Source organism: Volvox carteri, assembly GCF_000143455.1.
Source record: "Volvox carteri f. nagariensis unplaced genomic scaffold VOLCAscaffold_125, whole genome shotgun sequence".
Classification (NCBI taxonomy): Eukaryota; Viridiplantae; Chlorophyta; class Chlorophyceae; order Chlamydomonadales; family Volvocaceae; genus Volvox; species Volvox carteri.
In genome coordinates, this window is record NW_003307668.1 from 47,891 (window position 1) to 48,806 (window position 916).

The 916-nt window shown below is 71.0% G+C and overlaps 1 protein-coding gene across 1 annotated transcript in view; it reads left to right on the forward strand.

Moving 5' to 3' along the window:
* VOLCADRAFT_100545 (uncharacterized protein) overlaps nucleotides 1–916 on the forward strand; it is a gene marked incomplete at both ends in the record, with an annotated part of 6,865 nt that overhangs the window by 3,488 nt on the left and 2,461 nt on the right. The window contains one exon of the mRNA XM_002959096.1: nucleotides 64–748. Within this exon, the coding sequence (XP_002959142.1) occupies nucleotides 64–748 (685 nt within the window). The remainder of the gene's footprint in view (nucleotides 1–63; nucleotides 749–916) is intronic.

Sequence of the window (916 nt, forward strand, 5' to 3'; positions counted from 1 at the left end):
CACTGGCGGCGTTGGCGCCGATTGGGGCCATGGCACTGGGACCGCGGTGTCGACGGCTGGAAGGGCGGCGCTGGCTTCCGTGGCCGCGGCCGCGGTCGCGGAAGCGACGGCGGCGGCGGCGGTGGCGGCGGCGGCGGCGGTGGCGGCGGCAAGCGGTTCGATGGTCGCGGAGCGCCTCGGGTCGACCGCGGTGACTTTGGCGGCTACCACGCCAAGGCGCGCGTGGAGAGCCGGGGCAGGCGGTTTGACGACTACCATGCACACGACGCGCATGATGACGGCGGCGGCGGGCACCGGCGGCCCCACGACTTGCTCTCACACCACGTCGACTCGCACCAACAAAGGCCAGGCGCTCGCGGATATGACGTGCCGTACCACGGCGGCGGCAATGGCAGCGAGCGGCCGTGCCGTGGCGGGCAGCCGTTGTTGCGGTCGGAGGAGCACAGGGAGGATGAGCGTGACGGCGGCGGCAGCAACGGCCGTACCGGGCCTCCTGATGGCCTCGATGTGACGGAACGTCCTTGGCAGCTGCCAGCGGGACTTCCGAAGCGTGTTGGCTGGCCGGCGGAGGACTGGGAGCAGGCAGAGGTATTGACGCGGCATCGGCACGATCAGCTGCGTCATGATAATCGGCGACATATCATCGGACAGACGCCGCCGCAACCGCCGCCGCTGCAAGCGGCTGATGCGGTCGCATGGGAGAAAGAAAAGCCGAAGCCCGGGTCACAAGATCACGAAACGGATGCCGGTGCGCGCTACGACGCCGTCATGCGGCAGACACACGAGCCGGCCGGCGGTTGGGGCGTCCGAGACGTCAGGATTAGGAACTCGCATTCGGATTGGCGGCAGCCGCCGGCGGCGGCGGCGGCGGCGGCGGCGCCAGCCGGTGATCGCGGCCGTGCCGCCGCTGCACGAT